General features: G+C 55.7%; 1 protein-coding gene across 1 annotated transcript; it reads right to left on the reverse strand.

Moving 5' to 3' along the window:
• Nucleotides 1–1361: 1361 nt before the first annotated feature.
• Nucleotides 1362–8576, reverse strand: ARID3C (AT-rich interaction domain 3C). Its single transcript, XM_069775573.1, has 6 exons — nt 8462–8576; nt 4416–4599; nt 3950–4194; nt 3376–3645; nt 3109–3198; nt 1362–2291 (listed from the first exon to the last, which is right to left on the reverse strand). The coding sequence occupies exons 1-6, from the start codon at nt 8574–8576 to the stop codon at nt 2149–2151; spliced, it is 1047 nt and encodes a 348-aa protein (XP_069631674.1). The 3' UTR covers nt 1362–2148.
• Nucleotides 8577–21140: the final 12564 nt, after the last annotated feature.

Raw genomic sequence — 21140 nt, forward strand, 5'->3', positions numbered from 1 at the left:
CCCATCACATAGAGATAGACAAAGTACATTATAAAATAGAATGAAATTACATTGTAATTGGGAATTTCAAAAACAAGGGCTCTGTGTAACTCCTTTACAAAGGAATGAAAGTGTATGTGATTGGAATTAGGTGAAGGCACATTTGCAAGGTGCATTTGCTACTAATATTGCAGGAGAGATCTAAGACCTTGCACAGATATTACAAGATCAAATGGGAAATATACAAAATTAGCAGAATAAGGTGTTTTTCAAAGAATTGTCTAATAGTGTTAAATGGTTAAATCCAAAACCATGGTTTGAAGGTTTAAATTTGTGTATCTGAATTTGTATTGCTATTGGAGGGTTATTAATCATTTGTGTGTTTTCAGCAGTCAGAATCATCTGAGGAGCAGTACGAGGATTGCGTCGGTTTGAAGCTAGAGTCCTCGCTGCCTTCCTCATGAGTCTGATGTTCCTAAACAAAAAAGGGGGAGATGTGGGAGCAGCTCGGAACACCTGGCATTTGTTTTCAAGAGTGACCGTTAGACCTTGTTGTGCTGCATGTTTGCCAAGCCTTTGAAGAACTAGTTTCACAAGGTCAGGTTGGAGGATGGCCTTGTGTAGGCCTGGGAAGATGTGGCTGAAGACAGTCACGAGTATGTGTATGGAATGTTTTTATCTTTAACTGTTCTGAGGACTGGCAAACATCCCAGCTGGGCCAGATATGCCCTCCTGTGTTAGTAGTATTGGCTGTATGCCGTTAGTTCTTTCTAGATCTTTGTTGAAACATATATAAGTTGGATTATTTTGTGAAATAAATGGAATCTTGTACAGATAGCTTGAGCGCTTAATTCAGTTGCCGCACTCAGGCACTTTAGCTGCTACCCCAGGGTGTCACAGGCTGTGGGGGTGTACTGCAGCCCCAAATTGTCCCCAGTCTGAGCACTGGAGCTTGGTGGGTAGCACCATGTCACGCATACCACCCTCAACACCGGTTTGGTTCAGCAGTTCATTTCCTTTAATAGATACACAGAGTCATGCGGCCACGGTGGGAGTGCAGGGGGGAGCCCGGTGGCACCAAGCCCTGGTCCCCCTCTGCTGAGGTAGAGGTAAGCTCACCTGCTTTGGCACCCAGGGGTGCGAGTGGGCAGGGGAGGTGCCCGCCTGGCCCCAGGAAGATAGTTTTGAGTGCCTGGCATGGTGCCCTCTGTCTCCCTGCCCCTTAGCTGGGGACCCCAGCATCCGGGTGGTCTTTGGTGGTGGGGGGCACTGCTGGTCCTCCCTGCCCTGCCCCCACCAAGCTCCTCCCAGTGCACACACCCCACCCCCTGGTATTAAGCCCCACCCCCACAAGCTCCACCCCCACCTAATAACCTGTCACATCTTGCTCACACCAGTTTCCCCAGTATCTGCCCCTCAGGGTGACCCCCCCTGAGCTGGGGACCTGGGGGGCTGAGGTGCCCCCAGCACAGGGTGGCTAGGGGGCACCTAGGACCCTGGGGGTGTCTCAGGGTGGGAGCAGTGAGCCCAGGCAGCGCAGAAGGGCTGCGTAGGGGTGTCTGCAGTGTATAGGGGATGCAGTGTATAGGGGCTGCACCATGTAGGGGCCACAGTGTTTGCACTGAGGGTATGCAAGGGGATGTATATGTGGACACCAAGGGTGTGTATAGGGAATGCAGTGTGTAGGGGATGCAGCATATGCACCAAGAGCATGTATGAGGAATGCAGTGTGCATAGAGATGTGTATAGGGGAGGTAGTGTGTAAGAAATGCAATGTGTGCATTGAGAGTGTGGCAATGTAGAGGATGTAGTGTGTGCATTGAGGTGTGTATAGGGGCTGCAGTGTGTAGGGGATGCAGCATGCAGGACCCAGGGGTGCCCCAGGCAGCAGGGCAGGCAGGAGCTGTACAGGGGAGTCACCTGGGGCAGCGCCTGGGAAGGAAGGTGCACGTCAGAGGACACCTGCGGAGAAGGGGCCCCATGCATGGGGGTAAGGGACAAAAGAGCCCACATGGGTGCTCACAGCCTTGCACAGACACAGCTCAGTATTGCAGCAAGAGGGACCTTCAGGTTCCCCATCCTGCCTTGGTGGCCCAGTTGGGTCCCATGGCTCAGGCCCCCCAGACCCTGGGGACCCCCAGCTGCTTTTGAGGTGGGGGGGCATCTCCCCTATGGCAAGGTGCTTGCAAGAGTACGGCTGTGTGAGGGGGCTGGGAGCAGTGGGTTCAGGGCAGGCATGGGGTTCAGCCAGCTCTGGGTGCTCCTTCCACTGGGTGCCGGGGAGGCTGGGGGCCGTCGGGCAAACAGGATGCCTGGGGAGCAAGAGCAAGGGGGTTAGGGCAAACCCAGGGTTGGGGCTCTGCTCGCCTGGCCCCCAGCACCCAGGCTGGGGAGGGTGGGACCAGCACCCCTGGGGGCTCCAGCCCCCCCCCCCAGGGCCACCCTCCCCATCACCCTCAGTGCCTCCCCCAGCCCAGCTGCTCTCACCCGTGTGGGGCAGCCCACGGGGTGGTCTGGGACTGTTTGGCTGGCAGCCCCACATACTGATTAGCCCTGACCTTTCCAGCTTGTTAAATATTTACATCCTGAAGGAAAAGCCATTGATTTTAATTGGGGGTGTCTCAGCGAGGCAGGCAGGGAGCTGGGGGGCATGGGGTGAGCTGCTTAGCCAGGTAGGTGCACGCCAGCACCCCGAAGGAGCCTCTGCTCCAAAGCACCCCAACATCTTCCCCTGCTCCCAATGCCCCACTCTGCACCCAGCCAACCCCCACACCCATCCAGAAACACTCTGGGCACACCAGCATTGGGGTGACCCTAAATTCAAGCCCTGCCTGCAGGACCCCATAGAGAGGGATAGAGACCCCAGGTGCCTTTTTGCACTTCAGCCTGAGTTTGTTCATCTATCCATCCTTCCATCCATCTCCCACTTTGGCCCTCCTGGGGACCAATTTCCAACCTCACCAACCCCTTCCTTCACCTGCTCCCTCTCCCCAGGCCCTGCCACTTCATTACGATGGATTTTATAGTAAAGACATCAGATTGAAGGAAGGACTTGCTGGCCAGGCAGTGGCTATAAGTTATTGGATTTCCCGGCCGCAATTACATAGGCCAAGCGGCCCTTCTATTTACCTGTGTAGACAACTCCATTTATTTCTATTGACATGTTGATACCACTAATGCTGTTGGTGGACAGGTTCAGTGCAGTCTCCTGTCTGTCATCTGGGGAAAGGAAATACCAATATGAGCGTTAAGAGAAACAGAAACAAGAACCTGCCCGAGAGAGAGAAGTGGGGCCCTGGCCTCTCTGGGCAGTCCTGCTTCTCTCTGGCCATAGCAGCTCCCTCCTGGGGTGCCAAGGGATGGGGTGACCCAAGCTGGGGAGCTGCATCCCACTACCTCGGTTGGAGATCTTGATGTTCATGGGGAACTGGGAGGCCACGGCCAGGAGGTTGTGCTGCAGCGCATGTTGCACCAGCCGCTGCTGCTCCTCTGCTGTCAGGGCCACCTTCTTCTCTGGGGGTTCCCCCACCTCCAGCTTCTCCCGCAGCTGCTTCAGCACTGCCACCTGTGAGGCGGTTGCCACTTGGGCTGCTGCGAGGTGGTGGCTGGCCAGTCCCACCGGGATAGCAATGCTCCCTGGCACTGGTGCCGCCAGCATGCTGTCCTCTGCAACAACCAGGAGAGCTCAGTGGGACCCCCTGTCGCTACCCCATCTTGCCATCCCCAGCCCATGCCACCTCCATCCCAGTAGCAAGGGTAGACCACCACCCCCAGCATCTGGGCTTGGTCCGTCTCCAAAGTCTGGAGAAATAAAGCTTTCTCAGTCCCAGAGAGGGACTAAATGAACAAAATTGTTCCTTCTTTCCCCAAGCAAAAAGGGCAAGAGCAGCTGGGGAACATCCCTGCTGCTGGAGTGATGCCCATCCCTGGGGGAGATGCCCGCTGCGGGGCAGCCATGGTCCTCACCCACCCTTCTTAACAGTGTGCACTTGGCTGAGCTGGCTGCAGCTGTGTGTGGAGATGCTGAGAGCCGGCAAAGGTATTTTGGGGTAGCCCAGCAGGGTTGGGGTGCTGGCTGGCAAGTAGTTGAAGAGTGCCGTGCCGAAAGCCTGCCTCCGTCCCTCCCGCCGGTTGCTGTCAATGGCGGCTTGGAGCTCCCCAGGAGAGCTGAGTGCCTGCTTCTCACATTCGTAGGGGTACAGGTACTTCATGTATCTGCACAGGGAGAGCCAGGATGAGACCCAGCATCATGCACCTCCCAGCTAGTCCTGTGCTGAGTGGGGACCAGGATGGGGATGGCATCTGGGAAGGGGAAGAGCCCTCCATTCCCCTTTGGGGCACTCCATGCTGCACCCCAGTGGGGGCTCTGGGACATCTGAGCCAGCGGGTGCCCCAGGGTGGGTGTCCCCTACCCGCTGCCACCGCCAGGTTCTCACTGTGTGCGGAGGGTGAAGGCAGCACTGGTGATGGAGGTAGGTAGGTTGAGGCCCTTGGTGATCTCCCGCCAGATCTTCTTGTTGATGACTTCAACCAGGCCACCCTTGTCTGTCACCAGCTGGTAGAGCATGTACAGGTCCAGCACTTGCTTGGCCATGATGGGGATGCGGTTCACAGGTGTCCCTTCCGGCCATGCACAGGAGAGAGAAAAGGGTGCAGGGTGAGTCCACGGGGACCCTCGCTCCACAGGGACATGGCCCCTACCTTGTCCCCACCATCACTGCAGGTACCGGCTGCCCCCTGAGGGGAGACCTGTCTCTCCATGCCCGGGTGAGCACCCATGGGCACGGGGGGTGCAGGCAGGACCCCAGGGTGCCTGAGAGAGCAGTGCCATGCCTGTGAGCAGGGCAGACCCTGTCATGCTGGCATGGGGTTCCCATCGATGGAGCTATCGGTGGGGCAGGGGGCCAGGTACACTCTCAGCTAGAATGTGGAGGCTCGGTGGGCCAGGCAAAGGGCCTCCTCCCCAACTCTTAGAGCTCCTTATAGACAATCTCCCCCCAAATCTCTCAGAGCATCCTAGAAGGACTCTCTCTGTTACCCCCTTTCAGAGCCCCATAAACAGAGACCGCCCCCTAAAGTTTATAGAGGGACTCGTCTTATAACCCTCTCTGAAGAGGGACTCCTCCCATAACCCTTCTGGAGGGACTCACCCTATAATCTCCCCATGGAGAGGTTCTCTCTCTTAAAAATCCCCCTCAGAGCCCCATAGAGAGGGACTCCCCCATGAGTCCCCAGAGAGACTCCCCATCCCACAGATACCCCCCAGCAGCCCCCCGACTTCTTAAAGGCCTTTGGTACCTCCTCCCGAGAGACCTGACCCCAAATTCCCTTCAAGTGCCCCCAATAGAGAACCTGACCCCTGGCCCTCCAGCATCACCCCCCACACTGAGGTCATGGGGCAAGGGGACATGGGGTCATCAGGGCTCTGCGAGCCCAGTATGGACCAACATGGTCCCCACAGCCACTAAGTCCTTTTACAACCCTCTCCCCACTTTCCCAGCACCCCCAAATAACCCCACAGCCTTGCTCTGCCCCATGGCACCTTGGGGCAATGGTCTAGGCAGCAGCTGGGGGCTGCAGCAGGGCAAAGGAGGGACAAGCATCCCACCCTGTCCCATCCTGTCCCACCCTGTATTTATTCCTCCTGCAGAACAGCAGGGCATGGGCGGTATCAGAAAGCCATCCATTTGGCCAGGGGAGGCTGTCATGGCCATGCTTCACCCCTCAAATGAAGCTGTCACTCACTGCCATCCTTCAGCATCCCTAATTTATGGCTCCAATATTGGCTCAGCTTCTTCACATAAGCCTGAAAAATGAGCTCTTTTTGTTCCTTTACTGAGTTCATTTAACTTTTTTTTTGTGTCTGTGTTGTTCGCCCAGTCGGGAAGGGGGAGAGGAGTTTATCCTCCTGGGAAAAAGGCAGAGATATTGACTTGATATCTGCCGGCAGTCCCTCGCCAGCCCTGCCCAGGGGCTGCTGGCACCGGCCCCATCACCTCGGGGGGGGGGGGGGGGCGCGAATTTGAAGGCTCCCCATCATCCCAGCAGCTGCCAACAAGTTTTCAGGGTCTCAGCCCCCGATCGATGGCCCACAGACTTCTTTTCTCTTCCCCCCTCCCGGGCCATGGCGGCTAATGAAAGTGGCTTGCCATTAATCTCGGGGCCACGTGGGGCCGGCAGACAGTGCCTGTCCTGCTGACAAAGGGACCTGTCTGCATCCCCACAGAGTGATGGCCCCAGCCAGGGCAAGCGGCACAAAAGCCTGGGGAGGTGTCGTGGCCATTGTGCTGCTGCGATTAGCTCCTTGATTGATTAATAGCCCAATGTTATTGGCAGGGCCCTTGGCTTGGCAAGGGGACAAGGAGGCTCTGCAGACCCCCAGCAAGCAAATGCAGAAATAGTCCCCCTATGTCCCAGCTCACCACTTTTGGGGGTGCCATGGAGGTTGGGGCATGGGGACAACATGCCCCACTGCCTGCACCCCATGTCCGTCCTGATGATGGCATCACCTCCATCTCATCCCTGCTCCCCCAGATCCCTTCCAGCAGTCACCCCCATGTGCCACTAGGGCCAGGTGTCCCAGCACCATGCCATGGGGTCCCCAATAACCCCCCCCAGTGGGGCTGTCCCCAACCCATTTTTCAGCCCCACTAATTTTCCACCCCGCTGACAAATGCTAGTGCCAAAACTGCCCTGACAAACAGCAGGGGGGACATGGCCCCTTTCATTAGGGCTCACCCTAGAGGCATCAATCCCCCCTAGCCTGCTGCCACCCCAGGAACACAGCCCAGGGGTCACAGCCCGTGCACCCCTGGGTGCCCCAGCAGCACCCACGCTGGCTCATGGGTGCCACTTCTCAGCCAGCTCCCAATGGCCCCTACCACCCCAAGGACCCCCAGGATGCTGTCCCTGTCCCACAGCCCCCCCATCCCCTTTTTCTTTGCTACTTGTCTCCAAAATCCCTCACTCCTCCAACAGGTGCATGCACACCTGTGCACACACATCCACCTACCCTCCACCTGGGAGAGGCATGGGGCAGAGGGGATAGGAGCAGGACAGCCGGACACAGAGGGATGAGGAGCAGCATTGCAAGGAAGCAATGGCAAGGGAGCTAATTAGCTCTGGAGAGAGAGATAATGAAGCTGTAGAGCAGCCCATGAATCTTGTAGCTGATAGATGCTGGGTGGGGCCAAGACAGCACTGATGCTCCCACCTGTTCCCCCCAGCCTGCCCCACAGCCCTTCATCTGGGGCCAGGGGGACCAGGGGGTCACCTGTGGGGCAGTACCCAGCCCCCCACCTCCAGCTGGGCTCTGGCATGAGCCCCATGGCCACATCAGCCCCCTGTGGCACAGCCTCAGGTGACATGAGTTTGTGGGGTCTCAACCCAACCCAAAAGCTGGTCACTGCTGCCCTGCGGGTGGGGGCACAGCTTGGGGGCAACTGCCCCTTTCTGCCCAACCTTGCCCCACACACAGCCAGCCCTGCTGTTCCTGCACCCATCCCCCAGCCTTCTCCAGTTAATTAGCTTAGCATTAACCTCTGCCTAGGGTTTACTGGTTATTGAGTGGCGTGTTCATTAATCCATACACCAGCAAAAGACTCTAATTAATATGGCCAGCCACACCCCTGCACTTGGCAACTTTTAATTGTCACAAGCCTGGCCGGGGAGGGCCAAGGTTAAAGCATTTATCCAGTCCCTGGGAGCTGGCTTGGCCCCCCATGCCAATAGCAAAGATTTCTGATGTGGCTGGGCCGGCTGGCAGGCCCTTAAACCCTGGGCACCCGGCACTGCCCAGATCACTGACCCCACTCTTGCAGCATCAAGGGCATTTCTAAGAGGATCCACTAATAGGCATCCCCACCAGGCACTGCTAATGGGCAGTGCTAACAGGCATCACTTGCTAATGGGCACTGCTAAGGGCATCCCCACCAGGCATCACTAAAAGGCCCTGTGAATGGGCACTGCTAATGGGCATCGTTAATGGGCATCCCTGCTGGGTACTGCTAACAGGCATCACTAATGGGTTTGCTAACAGTTGTCACCAAGGGGTATACTAATGGACATCCCCACCAGGCATTGCTAGTGGGCATCCCTGCTGGGCATCACTAATGGGCATTGAAATGGGCATCGCCACCAGCCCCATCTTGGGGGGCCCAGGGGAGTCCCTCCAGCCAGCAGGCGCCCTGGGGGGGGTCCACCTGGGGCAACGGGGGCAAAACTGCAGGGTGTGAGTTTGTGTATTTGAGTGTGTGCATGCTGACCCAGGTGTGTGCGGGATGTGGTGTGTGCATTTGAAGGCACCTGTAAGGACATGGAGGGGGGAGGCCCTGCAGGACCTGCCTGGGGGGCTCACAGGGACCTGCCTGGGGGGCTCACAGAGATCTGCAGCAGCTCAGTACCCAAGTGGCCCTGCTGTCAGCCCCCCCAGGCAGCCGGGGCAAGGGTGCCAGCAGCGCCCACCCCAGCCATCCACCTTTACCTCTCTTCTGCATGAAGCCAAAGAGGTCATCCAGGAACTCCTTGTGTTTCGGGTCCTCATCCAGTTCGTAGAGCTGGGGGTGGGAGAGAGAGGGGTTAGCACTGCCAGCACACATGGGCGTGTGAGGCAGAGGGGGTCAATGCCAGGATCAGGGCCCCTGCCTGTGTCAGGACCCAGCATCACCCCTGGCCTCACCTGCCCACTCAGACAGCAATGAGGGGCTCTTCCTGTGCCACGGACGGGACCCCTGAGCGCATCTTCTGTGCTAGCAGTGCTGGGCTCTCCCTGTGCCTGGGGGCTGGAGCAGGCTGCCCATGCACCACTGACTGTTTTGCAGCCTTGCTGCAGAAATGCTGCATCTGTGCCTCAGTTTCCTTGCCCCATGCCTTGCTAGGTGAAGGGACAATGGCATTTCAGCCAGGAAGATGATGCCAATGTAGATGGAATCATAGAATCATTTAGGTTGGAAAAGACCTTCAAGATCATCGAGTCCAACCATCAATGATGCCCACTAAACCATGTTCTGAAGTGCAGATGGAGCAGCAGCAAATCCCAGGCCCTTGGGTAGGTCCCCAGGACTGGGATGCTCAGCCCTGCCCTGTCTCAGCAGCCTCCCAGCACTACCCAGTGCCGGTGTTCATCAGGTACCAGCATGGGATCAGCATCCTCAACCACAGGGATGCTGGTCCCATCTCAGGGCAGGGCGAGCTGGCAAGGCCACGGTGCTGGGTGCCAGCAAGGGAGCCATGTACACCAAGGCTGCCCCACGCGACTGGGGTGACAGGGCTATTGATGACCTGATAAGCACAGCCTGAGCCATGTCACCATGAGACAGGGCCTAATCGATGGCTGAGGACAGCTCAAAGCACCTCCACAAAGGGACACACTGCCAGATCCTTCTCCCTTGGCTGGGCACGGTGACCCCAAAGCCATCTCCCCTGGCCGGGCATGGGGACCCCAAATCTGTCTTCCTTGGCTGCACACAGGGACCAGGGTGTGAGCACAACAGCGACACATCCCTGCAAGGCACAAGGACTTCCCGCAGTGGGATATGGGTGTGTGCATGCAAAGCCAGATGCGTGTGCACTGTGTGCAAGTGCATGAGCATGAAACCACATGTGCAGTGCTGTGTGTGCAGACACTGGTGCACATGTGTCCCAGCAAGTCTGTGGGTGGACCAACGCGTGTGCGAGCCAGTGAACATGCACATGGTTGCACAGATGCACACGTATGGCTGTGTGGATACTTATGGACACAGCTCCGGACATACGGACACAACTCCCTGGGCTGAGCTGAGGGACGGCACCTGGGAGGTGAGCAAGCCCCTACACCAGGGACATGAAGCACCAGCTCCGTGGGAAAGCCAGGGCTCGCCCGATTCCAGCACAGCACCTGGGTGATCATGACAAATTGGAGCCTGCCAGATCAATGGCCCAGCAGTAAAAGTCAGAGCACATGAAGGAAAAATTAGCACCAATCGAAGGTGCTATAGACACTGATTCATCCCAGCCAGCCTGGCAAGAATTTAAAGCCATTTAAAAGAAACAAAACTCAGCAGTCCAGAATGGATTTCCAAAACATATACAAAGACATGCAAGCTGGAAAACAATCAGGCACAAAATAGAGTCGTTTAAAAACAATTGTGCTGGGAAAGGCTGTTAAAAACCAATAGAAAGGGTGCTCCACACAGCACATCCTTCACGGGGCAGATAAAGGGAGCTGGGCTGTGGGGATGTGTCAGGCTGTGGGGACATGGGGATGTGGGGACATGGGGACACACAGGGATGCAGGGATACAGGGATGCTCCGACAGACACCCTGTGGTGTGTCCTATCACCGGACAGACACATCTAACACAGTCCCTCATCTAACCTATGGGTGCCAGCTGCAGGTCCCTCATCTAACACATGGGTGCTAACTGCCTGTCCCTAACCTAGTCAACGGGTGCTACTGGCCTGTCTCCTACCACACCCATGGGTGCTGACTGCCCAGCTCCGAGCCGCTCCGTGGTGCTCCCTGTCTCTTCTCCCTGCAGGTGCCACCTACCTCCTTGCAGCAGGGTGCTCTCGGGGTGCCCTGACCCCTGGGTGCCAGTGCCCTGTCCCTCCCCTCCACCACAGTGATCCCTGCCCCGCTCCACACCCCCTCCCCATCACCTGCATGTAACTAGGTCAGGCTTGGAGCAGAGCTCCAGGGGGGGCTGCTTTGATTTCTGCCATGGGAAGGCTGTATGAGCCAGGCTTTGCCTGTGTTTCCCTGCCTGTCCCTGCCTGCAGCAGGGCTCCCACCCACACTGCTCCATGCCAAGCCATTTCCATCCCTGTACAATCTCCTGGCTTGGAAAAGCAGGAGCAAACCCCCCAAAACCAGCAACTGCTGCCCATCCCATGGCAGGGTGAAGCCACCACCTTCCTGGGGGGTCAACCCAGCGAGTAGGCTCCTGCACCCCGAGCTCAACAGCACCCACACTTCTGCCAGGCCCCCAGGTGCTGCTCACATTTCCGCTCCCACCAAGGCAGGCAGGATCCCACCCGTCATGTGCCGCCACTGCCTCCAGCACCCAAAATAGGTGTGACCTCCAAGTGCCAGGATCTACTTTTCCACCATTTATTAACCTCTAACCTTTTATCTGCGGGACACCGAGATGCAAAAACACATTACATCAAATGGGGAGCAAAGGTCGGCTTTTAAGTAGAGACAAGAGTAGAGCCGAGTAACAGGGGACACGCCGGCAGGGCCCTCGGTTGCACTGGGGACGCACCAGGTGTTACCGAAATCCGGAATAAAACTCCTTAACACCAATGAGAAGTTAAGAAGCAGGCACTTCATTTATTGCAGCGCTGGGGACACAAGGGATCGCTCCTCCAAAGGCGTGTCCAGCTTAACATTAAATTCATCAGTTTTTATAGACTTTTTCTGTCAGGTCATTGTTACATAAGCTCTTTACATAAAAATGCATACTATGCTCGTTCTTAAATTTAACCTTTATAATGATTGGTCCTTTGATTATATAACCATATCAATATTCTTATTTAAAAACAATCATTGGTCAGTTACACTTAGCTCTACTGATTGGAATCTTTGATACTCAAATCAAGATGGGAAGGGTAAGGGGGTTTCCAAGCAGCAAACTGGTATCCATGACGGTTTCCTTAGTTTCTTGAAACAAAACATAGAAAGAACAGTAACTTCCTGGTGAGGTTTCTATGGTTAGCTATTTCAAACTTTAACAATATTAAGGTTCCTATAGTCACACATAACACAGTTCCTAAAGTTTCTATGGCTATATTTCAAACTTAACAATCCTATACATTATGCTTCACAATTTTACTTTTTAATCAAACTTAACTCTTCTATGTGATTAAATTTTGATTTCTTTACCAAAATATTTGCAACATTTCCCCCCTTTGAAAGTTTTGAAAATCATTTCAATACTTTCATCTTTTCTGTATGAGGCTACTAATTTTTTAGTAGTCTCACTTGAACAGGGATTATGTCACAGTTCGTTTAAGACAGCCAAAAGTGACACAGATTATAACAATGATAATAACTATCAGAATTATATTTTGTAAAAGCTCAGTCAACCATCCAGTCAGAAAAAATCTAAAGTTTTGAAATATTTTGTTTAGCTAAAAATTTTCTATGTTTGATCTTAATTCTCTACTGTTTTGAGCTACATGTTTTATTCTGTCTATCTGATGATTTAGATCATCTGTCATATTTGGTATGTGGATATAACATAAATCATTTAAAAGTCCAATGTACCCACATACTCTATGTTTTGGGGTGTTTTTTTTTAATAATAAGAAGTTTACAGTTAATCGATTTTATAATGTCATTTTACTAATAGCTTATATTTATATATTGAGTTTATTTAACTCATTTTGAATAACACAGGCATCCAATGAGATTTGGGGATGCTCAGGCTGGAGAGGAGGTGGGTTTAGGGGATTCTTGCTGATGGGGGGGGTAGGCTGGGTCCCAGCAAAGGCTGGCTATGGGATCCAGGCATCACAGCTTCACAGGGGTGGCATGGGGGGGTGGTCTGCCACAGCCTCCAGGCATGGAGTGACCCCCAGACACCCCTAGCCCTGAGGAAGGAGCCAGCTTCATCCCCTACCTGGGGCTCCTGGCCCTGCCACTCACCCTCCTCCTCCTCCTGCAGGGTGGGCACCGCAGTCCCTTCCTCCCTTGCTTGGGGACACACAACCCACATGAGTGTGCACAACCTTGCATGGGTACACACAACCTGATGTGATGAGTCAACGGCTCCGTGTCTGGATGGAGATCAGTGATGAGTGGTGTCCCTCAAGGGTCCGTATTGGGACCAGTACTGTTTAATATCTTCATCAGTGACATAGACAGTGGGATCGAGCGCACCCTCAGCAAGTTTGCAGATGACACCAAGCTGAGTGGTGCGGTTGACACGCCTGAGGGATGGGATGCCATCCAGAGGGACCTGGACAAGCTCGAGAAGTGGGCCCGTGTGAACCTCATGAGGTTCAACAAGGCCAAGTGCAAGGTCCTGCACCTGGGTCAGGGCAACCCCCAGCATCAGTACAGGCTGGGGGATGAAGGGATTGAGAGCAACCCTGCAGAGAAGGACTTGGGGGTACTGGTGGGTGAAAAGCTGGACATGAGCCAGCAATGTGCGCTTGCAGCCCAGGAAGCCAATCGTATCCTGGGCTGCATCAAAAGAAGTGTGGCCAGCAGGTCAAGGGAGGCGATTCTGCCCCTCTACTCTGCTCTGGTGAGACCCCACCTGGAGTACTGCGTCCAGCTCTGGAGTCCTCAGTACAAGAAAGACATGGACCTGTTGGAGCGGGTCCAGAGGAGGTGCCACAGAAATGATCAGAGGGCTGGAACACCTCTCCTATGAGGAAAGGCTGAGAGAGTTGGGGTTGTTCAGCCTGGAGAAGAGAAGGCTCTTGGGAGGCCTCATTGCAGCCTTTCAGTACTTAAAGGGGGCTTATAAGAAAGATGGGGGCAGAGTTTTTAGTAGGGCCTGTTGTGATAGGACAAGGGGTAATAATTTTAAACTAAAAGAGGGTAGATTCAGACTAGATATAAGGAAGAAATTTTTTACAATGAGGGTGGTGAAACACTGGAACAGGTTGCCCAGAGAAGTCGTGGATGCCCCATCCCTGGAAACATTCAAGGCCAGGTTGGACGGGGCTCTGAGCAACCTGATCTAGCTGAAGATGTCCCTGCTCATTGCAGGGGGGTTGGACTAGCTGACCTTTAAAGGTCCCTTCCAACCCAAACTATTCTATGATTCTACATGAGTGTGCACAACCCCTCGTGAGCATGCACAACTCCACATAAGCACGCACCATCCTGTAAATGCACACACGTCCCCCCAGGGGCACACACAAGCTTGCACAGGCATGCACAACCCTGCGTTGGTGTACATAACCCTGCATGGGCACTCACAGGCCTGTACGGGCACACACAACTCCACATGTGTGTGCACAGCCTTGTATACACACACAACCTGCACAAGCACACATCCTGAGACAGGCACGTACAACTGCATCCGTATGTGCACAGCTTCCTACAGGCACGCACAACCCTAGATGAGCATGCACAACCTTTCATGGGTGCACACAACTCTGCACAAGCATGCACACCCCTGTATGTGCATGCACACATGGGCACACACTCTATACATGCATGCACAACCCCAGAAGGGCACGTACAATGCCAGACATGCATGCATAACTCTAGATGGGAACACACAACCCCAGATGGGCGCGCACACACCCCCAGACAGACACCCCCCCACCCCACAGGGGCACACACCACCCCAGAGTATCCCCCCCGCCATGCACCTTGCCCAGGGGCAGTTGTGCAACAAGAGCAGCAGCTCCTGCTTGTGGTGACCTATGAGCAAGGACCCTTTTAATCATGTTTGCATTGATATAATTAGTAAGTCATTTAATGCCATTGATGTAACTATATTCCTCTATAAACAGAAGTATTAAACTGTCAAGCCCAGGGATCAATATCCCACCGGTGTGCAGTGCAGCTCTGCTCTGCTGACCTCAGGGACCCCGTCTGCGGGGCTCGGGCCCCCCAAAAGCTGTGGCAACCCCAGCGCCACCCCGCCTCCGCCTGGCACAGCCACTTGGGTGCTGGTGCAGGGCCAGAGGAGGGTGTCCTTGTCCCCACCCCGGGTGCAGCCTCTGGGACCCTGCTCCCTCCCATCATTCCACTACCATGGCAATGTCTTTATTCCTTAAGGGATGGGGATAATGGAGCTTGTCAGGCAGGTTAAAGGTCAGCAGGTCAAACATGATTTATTAAAGGGACACGAATAGACCTTGTGCCTCCCCTGCCTCCTCACAATGATTAAATAACATCTTTAGCACCAATCACTCACCCGGGAGAGGCGCCTCTCCTGGCTCCGGGAGGCTTGTAGGGCTGGAGCTGGGGCCCCTGTCACCCCATGGCCCAGCTGATCCCCCAAACAGAGGAGGGATGCGGTAAGGTGGATCGATGGCTGGATCGATGGGCCGAGGCCAATTGTATGAGGTTCAACAAGGCCAAGTGCCGGGTCCTGCACTTCAGTCACAGCAACCCCATGCAGCGATACAGGCTTGGAGTGGCTGGAAAGCTGTCCAGCAGAAAAAGACCTGGGTGTGCTGGTTGACAGCTGGCTGAATATGAGCCAGCAGGGTGCCCAGGTGGCCAAGAAGGCCAATGGCATCCTAGCCTGCATCAGAAATAGTGTGGCCAGCAGGAACAGGGAGGTGGTTGTTCCCCTGTACTTGGCACTGGTGAGGCCACACCTCGAGTACTGTGTTCAGTTTTGGGCCCCTCACTACAGGAAAGACATTGAGGTGCTGGAGTGTGTCCAGAGAAGGGCAACCAAGTTGGTGAGGGGCCTGGAGCACAAGTCTTATGAGAAGCGGCTGAGGGAACTGGGTTGTTTAGTCTGGAGAAAAGGAGGCTGAGGGGCGACCTTGTCGCTCTCTACAGCTACCTGAAAGGAGATTGTAGTGAGGTGGGTACTGGTCTCTTCTATCAAGTAAGTAGTGATAGGACGAGAGGAAATGGCCTCAAGTTGCACCAGGAGAGGTTTAGATTGGATATTAGGAAAAATTTCTTTACTGAAAGGGTTGTCAGGCATTGGAACAGGCTGCCCAGGGAAGTGGTGGTGTCGCCATCCCTGGAGGTGTTAAAAAAATGTGTAGACGAGGCACTTCAGGACATGGTTTAGTGGGCATGGTGATGTTGGGTTGATGATTGGACTCGATGATCTTAAAGGTCTTTTCCAACCTAAACGATTCTATGATTCTGTGATTCTAAGGTGCTAAGCCACCCCCCAGGCATCTCCAGGCTGCCCTGCCCTGGTGAACCCCTCCATGCCCCCCCCCATAGCCCCACTGCCCCACTGCCAAGGGAAGCAATTGCAGCAGGACCCCCCGCAGCCCCTGCTCGGCTGCCACCTCCTGCTGGCAGCGAGGGCTCAGATTGGCAACCAGGATTTAATCCATTTAATACAAGCCATATTGATCCCAGACCCTGCTCGGCTCCCCCCTGCCTTGCACCCCACCCCCCCCAACCCTGAGCTGCTTAATATGCACCGCATTGATTAGCTGTGCTGCTCATTTTTCCATTTGGCCACTGTTCACGCAGGGAGCTCGGGCAATGCTCGTCCCCATGTGTGTCCCCTGGGGTGCAGCTGCACGCCGCAGGTGACCAACCACCGATGGGCTATTTTGGGGTCCTTGTGCCCCTCCGAAGCATCACTGCCACCTCCAAGCTGGGGATCCCTGGCTCCTTCCCCAGGGAGATGGTGCACGGCCAGGCACCTGGACACTAGGGTGTCCCCCCTGGTGTCCTGATGGGATGGGGGGATGGGAAAACTGTCAGTGCCTCAGTTTACCCCGCAGGCTTGCAACCACAGGGACTGGCCATTCCCAGTGGATGCACAGCCCTGTGCACCCCGGGGTGCAGGGACCCCAAGAACAGCCACAGCCAGAGCCCCCCCCCCCCCGCTCCCCCCCATAGTGGGGCACACACAAAGGAGCTGAGGGCTCGCGGGTTCCCCCCCCATCCCCATGCCCAGAGCTGGGGGGCAGCTCACTCTCTGCCGGGCACAAACCACCCCCTGACCTTGCAAGCCTCTGCCGCCAGCCGTTAATAAGTTAATGGTTACGGGATGGCTTTGCCTAGATGCTGGATGCATTCAAAGGCACTGCCAGCTCACTGGGGGGAACTGCTCCTCTGAACCCACAGCCCTGATGGGCGCCAGGGGGCTCGCTCACCCCTGCATCCCCAGCCTCAGCAGTCACCCCACCAGTGTGGCCAGACACCCCCAGTCAGAGCCATCTCCCAGCGCTGCAGCTAATCCCCCCAAACCTTTCATCATGCTTAATATTTAGAAGCACTTTATAGAGCAGCAGGTTTAATCAGCACTGATAATGCGGTGGATCCGGCAGGTCATTAAAACCCCCCTCTCCCAGGAAAGCTGCCTGCTGCAGACATTGACCTGGCTTCACGCAAGGTGAAGGACTGTTTGCTGGTGGCGCTGGCCTTGGGATAGCAGCCCCCCACCTGCTGCCCAGCCCCGAGGTGAAGGGGGGGTTTGCAGGGTCCCCAGCCTCCTCCTCAACCTGTTTTGCAGGAGGGGAAACTGAGGCATGGGGTGCCAGCATGGCTCATCCAAGGGTTGGAGCCATGTATCCGGAGGAAACGTGCTGCCATCGTGGGCACCATCAGTGGCCCCATCCCACCATCCTACATCTGTCCATCTGAGGGCTGTGGTGCAGGGAGTGGGTCCCAGCTCCCAACGAGCGTGTGTCCCCCATGCTCGGCCCCTTGTTACTCAGTCATGGTTGAACAGGCAGGGAGTCAATGAGGGGATTTGTTTGGGTTAACCTCCCTGACCCACCAGCACTTGCCACGCCGCCATCTCCCCCTCCATCCCTGCCTCCCTCTCTATCCCTCCCAGGGTGACCAGAGCTGGGAGACCCCCCTCCAGCACCACCCCAGGTGTCTCCCAAGGGACATGCATGCACACACCCACTATACGTGCATAGGTGTGCACACGGGGCATGTGCTTGCACACACGGGGGTTTGCACATGCACACACCTGCTATAGGGCTGGGTGAGTATGGGGGTGCACACCTGAGGGGGCTATGTGCACGCCTGGAATGTGTGTTGGGTGCTCGGTGACCCCCCCTGTGCACCTCCAGCCCCATCTTCTTCCTCCGGCCGCTTTGAAGTGACAATGGGGGAGGAAGGGCTGGTGGTCTCCCCCGTGCTGCCAATCCTGGCCCCCATCACTGGAAGAGTGGCACACCCAAGCAGAAAGGGCATCTGAGGCTGGTGCTCACTCCCACCCGACCACCAGACACGGGATGTGGGTGACAGATCCAGGACAGAGCAGATCCAAGCTGCAGCCCACAGTGGGGGAACGTGGCCCTGCCGACATGGGCATCCCCAGTGGGTGCCCTGTGCTCCAGGGGACAGGTCCTCACAGCCCCCATGTACATACAGTGCCCAGCATGCTCACCCTGTGCATGCTCGCACACCCAGTGCACCCCTACCCACACACTCACACAGCCCCCAGCTTGCTCTGCACATGCACACATCATGTGCACACTCTCCTTGTGCACACTCACACCCAGACACGCTCTCCTTGGGCAAACACCCCCCCCATGCATGCTCACACAGCCCCTATACATGCTCTCCCTCTGCACACACAGCCCTCTGCATGCTCATGCACCTCCTATACACTCTCCCTGCGCGCACACTCACACTCACTCCCTGTGCACTCATCCATCCCCTTTACACTTTCCCTGTGCACACCCACACACCCCATGCACACTCACACCCCCCCCATACACTCTCCCTGTGCACACCCACACACCCCATGCACACTCACACCCCCCCCATACACTCTCCCTGTGCACATATACTCACCTGCTGTGCATGCTCACCCATCCCCTACATGTTCCCCCTGTGCACATAACCCCCCATGCATGCTCATGCCCTATACACACTCTCCCTGGTGCATGCTCGCACATCCCCTATACATGCTGTCCCCTATGCACGTTGACCCCCATGCACACCTGACCTTGTTCCCACACCCCCACGCAGCTGCAAACCCCCTTGAGCACCCCGGCAGGGCTGGATCCCACCTCCCTGCCACAGCCCTGCCCAGCCTGCTGTTGGCACAGGGGATTTACCTCCATTATTAACCCGATTAGTGGATTAGTGGAGGCCCAAGCCAGCGAGGGGGTGCATCCCCCCAACCCCCCCCCAATCCAGTTCCAGGGTGGCAGCCGGGAGGGAGCCAGGGGCAGCCATGGGATGGGGGGGTCCTACTGGTGCTCCTCTCCTGCCCACGGCACCTTTATTCTCACACCCTTGATTAGAGAACCCAAGCCCTCGGGACCCCCCAGTCAGGAGATGGTGTCGTGGTGGCCACCGAAGCCCTCAGCATCCCCCAGACCGCAGCGGGGCTGAGAAGGGTCCTGGGGGGCAGCAGGGGGGGCAGGGGGCTGGCACCCACCAGGACTGCTCGGCACCTTGGCTGGGGGCAAGGGCCACAGGGGTGGTCGTGGAGGGGGGCTCAGCCCCCAAACCCTGCCCCAAACACCCATGGGTCTATACGGCTCCATATGTGGAGACACTGGTCCATGCATGTGCAGGAGTGTCCATACATGCTGGGACACTACATGTATCCCTATACATACATACAGGTGTATTCAGACATGCGTGGGCACAGCATACACATGTGGGCAGACACATGGGCCCATACACACCCTTACACTCAGGGGCACACACATATGGGTCCATACACACTTGGCCACATCCATACACATGTGGGCACTCGTATAGGTCCATATACACACACCAGTACTCACGGGTTCATACACACTTGGGCACTTATATGGATCCATACACACACATAGGGTCTCCCAGGAATCCCTACACACGTGAGCACTCATATGGGTCCACACACACGCATCAGCACTCATATGGGTTCAGACACACATGGGCACACCCCTACACTTATATGGGCACTTATATGGATCCATACACTCATGTTGGTCCATACGTGTGCGCACACACACACACACACATGCCCAGAACATCCCCGTGTGCACTCCCATACCCCATCCGTACACACCCCCAGCCATACCCCAGCAGCCCCCTGCTCCTGCCCTGTGCCCCTGCACTCCTGCTGGGCTGCCAGAGCTTCTGGAGCTGCTGGAGCTGCTGCCACCAGGGATTAGTGCACTGACTCTTGCTGCCGCTGCCTCCCTGCTGCAGGTGGTCCTGGCCCTGGGGCAGAGCTCTGCCCACAGGTTTGCCGGCAAGAAGCCTCCAGGCAGCCATGGCTAGGAACAACCACCATGTCCATCCATGTCCTCCCCACTGCCGTGGTGTAACCCTCTAATTTAGCCCCAGGAGTCCTGCAGTTGTTGTTCCTGCACCTGGATTAAAGATGCGCTGGAGGTGGGGGTCTCCCTTCTGTAGGAGTCAATTATATGGAACTTAGTGACTGGGCCTGAAAGTAGCTCATGGTCACAAGAGCATTCCAGACGCCTTTAGAAGGCCTTGAACAGAATAAACAAGAAGACAGAAAAAGAAAGATCCCAATTAGAAAAACACAGGTGCACATTCCACAATAAAGGGAACTTGGCACAAACAACCTCAATTCGGCAGTTTATCTTGACCAATTAGACTGAGACAAGTTTCGCATGCTCTAGTTAATATAGCCAATTATGTCCTATGTTTATGCGCGTGTACAGAGTTAGTATAACCAACTATATCTTATGTTTATACGCGTGTACAGTGTCAATATAACCAATCACATTTTATGCTTGTGCGCGTGGATGCCAAATGCTTGCATGCAGCAGCCAATCAAAGCTTCTTAGGAACTTAGAGAATTGTATAAGAATGATCGGCTAGGCTCAATAAACTGGCGACTTTGATCATCATATTGGTGTCCTGTCGTCCGTCCCCGCATGGAATTTCTCTACACCCTTCTGAACCACCTCCATCCCCCCACCCCCACAGGAGAAAGCAATGGGGACGAAGGCAGGAGGGCGAGTGCCACACACCCCGCTGCCCCACTTCGGGATGACCCCAAGGCACAGTGAGGGGAACCAATAGAGCAGGACGTCTGTGGCGGGAAGGGCTGCAACCATCTCAGAGCACTTTCCTCCAGGTTTCGAGACACCAGTGCATCCGTTCACGGCCGGTGAGCCCCCCCCCAAATGCATGGAAAGGGCAGGTGGGTGCAAGAGGTGACTGCCAGCAGCGGAGACAGACAGGGCAGGAGCAGCACCACGGCAGGAGGAGGAATGGCCATGCCAGGGATGGCCAAGGACGATGGCAAACAGCTGCTGGCAAAGCCATCCATCCCCAAATTAACTGCTGAGGCTACCAGACACCCAAAAGTCCCCAACGGGCGGCTAGGGCTGACTCCCCCCAGCTGCTCTTGGGCATGGAGGAAGGAGCTCCAGGGGGGTCCTGATCCCCCCAACTGCAACCAGATGGGTCTGAACATGCTGGCAGGGCCCTGGCAGGGAGGGCAGCCTCCTGCCAGTGAACACTCCGCTGCTGGAGGGCTGGGCACAAAATCCAGGCATTTTGAGTCCCTCCTGCCTGGGGTCTGTAAGAGTCGGTCAGAAAATCAGCATTGTCTCAACATTGTC

This window comes from Haliaeetus albicilla, chromosome W, assembly GCF_947461875.1.
Source record: "Haliaeetus albicilla chromosome W, bHalAlb1.1, whole genome shotgun sequence".
Taxonomy (NCBI): domain Eukaryota; kingdom Metazoa; phylum Chordata; class Aves; order Accipitriformes; family Accipitridae; genus Haliaeetus; species Haliaeetus albicilla.

Bases quoted from the DNA above. Each gene is read 5' to 3' on its own strand.
- ARID3C (XM_069775573.1), bottom strand. From the start codon at position 8,576: ATGTGTGCTGGCAGTGCTAACCCCTCTCTCTCCCACCCCCAGCTCTAC. The intron at 4,600-8,461 runs GTAAAGGTGGAT...CATGGCCGGAAG, and splicing joins TGGCTTCATGCAGAAGAGAG to GGACACCTGTGAACCGCATC. The intron at 2,292-3,108 runs GTAAATAGAAGG...CTTGCTCCCCAG, and splicing joins AAATGGAGTTGTCTACACAG to GCATCCTGTTTGCCCGACGG.